A 2,433-nucleotide genomic window follows, 5' to 3' on the forward strand; every position below is an offset into this window, starting at 1 on the left:
ACTTAACAGATTCCTGTTTTGTTATTATATTTTATAAATATGCCCAAGTTTAATAATGTGTGAGAAATCCACAATTTTCTGTTTATTCAGTCAGTGTTTAACACAGCTGCTCAATAAATTAAAAAAATTATAATACTGTACTTTTTCTATTTAGTGTAAAAAATTAGCTTCATGTCACAGAAAGACCCTTGATTCAAGAGAAATGTCTGGTTTTTGGGAAAATGGCCGCTTATCAATAAATCGTTAGTCAATCGATAAGATCAATCAACTTTAGATTAATCAATTAATTGATAACTTGCATCCCTACTCAGAAACTCAACWAATGAGTGAATTCTCAGATACCGTGTTTGATACTGGATTCCATTGTTTGGTAAATAAGTGAGGTACTGACTGTGGTCGCACTGTGGTCCACCCAGAGGGGCTTCTTCATGTAGGAGCCCATCARGATCTTCCCGTGACAGATGGAGGAACTGTTCAGGTCTGCCTGGATCCCCAGGGCTCGATCCTTGTAGAAGTACCACTGAAAATGTTCTGGAGTGATTACAGCATCATCTGCAAGAAACGTAGCGGTTGTTTAAATACTGGTTAGTTCATTAAATTAACTARATTAGCACAAAAGGCTCTGTTTAKATTACCATCAGCAGTGGAGGACCACAGACTCTGAAACCACTTGGTAAGATCAGCCTTGTCCTTCGAATTTAAGGTCATTGGTTTGAGAGGAGGAGCACAAAGATCGGATGCAGACAGCGCAACCTGGGCTTTGGATTTCGGCAAATCTTGAACACAGAAGAGAGACAATTAGATTAAAAAAATTWAAAAATAAAAAAAACAACAACCAGGAGAGGCAATATGTCCCGTCAGCAAACGTTCCTATTACAGCAGAGTGAGCTTAATGGAACATCTGTTGTATCTGCAGTGATCTCAGCAGCATYACGAGTCTAAAAAGGCCCAAATCTTACATTTTTAATCCTCCCACAGGAGCTGGAAGGACTTGAGAGGAAAACTTGAGAGGCACACRTTTTGAGTCACCATCAAATATGGTTCAGTCATTTAATTTATTTAAGAGAGAGAAACCAGAGGAGCCTTTCCCTCTGAGCCTACAGYGAACAGTTTCTGCTCAACAGCACTTTACTGAATTTAAGTTTGTAAACATGTTTATTTATCCTATTAGACTTCATATTTCTTAGTGTAGATTTGTTAAAAATAAACAGAATTTATATTTCATTCAGTGTCTGGATAAACTAGACCTTTTATTTGGTTAAACCTCTGAACATTTATTAATCCAATCAAGGATTGATTTTACAAAACCAGTTTATACAAGGTTTTACGACAGGAAAAAAAAGAAAACTATATTTACTTATTACTCGACTTAGACATTTAAGTTCATAATTAGTTTTTTAGGAGAAGAACAATATATTTTTTAATAAAGAAGTTCAGGAAAGATGCAGATAAATGAGACCACATATATCTTCAAAGGGACTTTCCATTGACTTCCATTCATTCATTTTTATAACTCAGTGGTTTTCAAACATTTTAGCCTCCAGTCCACAAAATAACAGTTACAGAAACTTGTGATCCCAGATATTACTGGTTCATAAATGAAAATTTATAATATCTCTGTTAAACATGGGCATAAAAACAATATATGCAAAGATAATAACTATTATACGACTTTGATACATTTATGATTGTTGTATTTTTTTTTATTATGGTGGAAATATTTCAATTTATTTTAATTTGAATTGGTGTCTGGAAATCTTCTAGGGACCATCACTTGAAGTTTAATGACCCTCAGAGTGGTCCCGACCTCAACTTTAGAAACCCACTGCTATAGCTTAACCTTGACCCTTACCCCAACCTCAATTCATACTTTAGTCCTAAACCTAAACCCACAAGGCTGTGTGTTGGGAAAATGGTCCCCACAAGGTAGCAAATACATGTACAACCTTGTATTTCTATTCTTATTAGGACCGTTCAATCATTTCTGAAGCCTAAGCCAAACTCACTTCCTGCTGTAAAGAAACCTTTGCAATGAGAACCTGAATCAGGCGCAGGAAACCAGCTGTCAGCCTTGAAGGTTTATTTGCAGACACAAAGTTTATAACATCACAACGCTGTGGTCCATCCTGACTAGGGACGCAAACAATTAATCGACTTATGATTAATTATTGATTAATGGTTTATTAGATTAAAATTTCTTCCATTCGATTAATTGAAAACATCCGTTTAAACCTTATTTCAGTGTAGTTTTGACTTCACCCAGTAGATGGCGCCGCTGCTCTCAGCAGCGTTTATGTTTATTATGTTCATAATTAGTAAATCTTTAGATTAAATTGTTACCTTGTGTTTAAATGTTAGTTTTAAATTTCTCTGTTCAGGGTGGATTAAGTGTTTTACTTTTTTTCCTTTCCTTTTTTTTCCAACTAGCAACAT

The 2,433-nt window shown here is 35.3% G+C and overlaps 1 protein-coding gene across 5 annotated transcripts in view; it reads right to left on the reverse strand.

Annotated features, from left to right (window-relative positions):
• Positions 1-391: 391 nt before the first annotated feature.
• si:ch211-161h7.4 (AF4/FMR2 family member 1) overlaps positions 392-2,433 on the reverse strand; it is a gene marked incomplete at its 3' end in the record, with an annotated part of 10,915 nt that continues 8,873 nt past the window's right edge. For all 5 annotated transcript variants that reach the window (XM_014002203.1, XM_014002202.1, XM_014002206.1 and 2 more), the window contains 2 exon segments: positions 392-552; positions 636-776. In XM_014002203.1, coding sequence (XP_013857657.1) covers positions 392-552; positions 636-776 — 302 coding nt within the window.

The sequence above is a fragment of the Austrofundulus limnaeus genome, unplaced genomic scaffold (assembly GCF_001266775.1).
Source record: "Austrofundulus limnaeus strain Quisiro unplaced genomic scaffold, Austrofundulus_limnaeus-1.0 Scaffold12, whole genome shotgun sequence".
Lineage (NCBI taxonomy): Eukaryota > Metazoa > Chordata > Actinopteri > Cyprinodontiformes > Rivulidae > Austrofundulus > Austrofundulus limnaeus.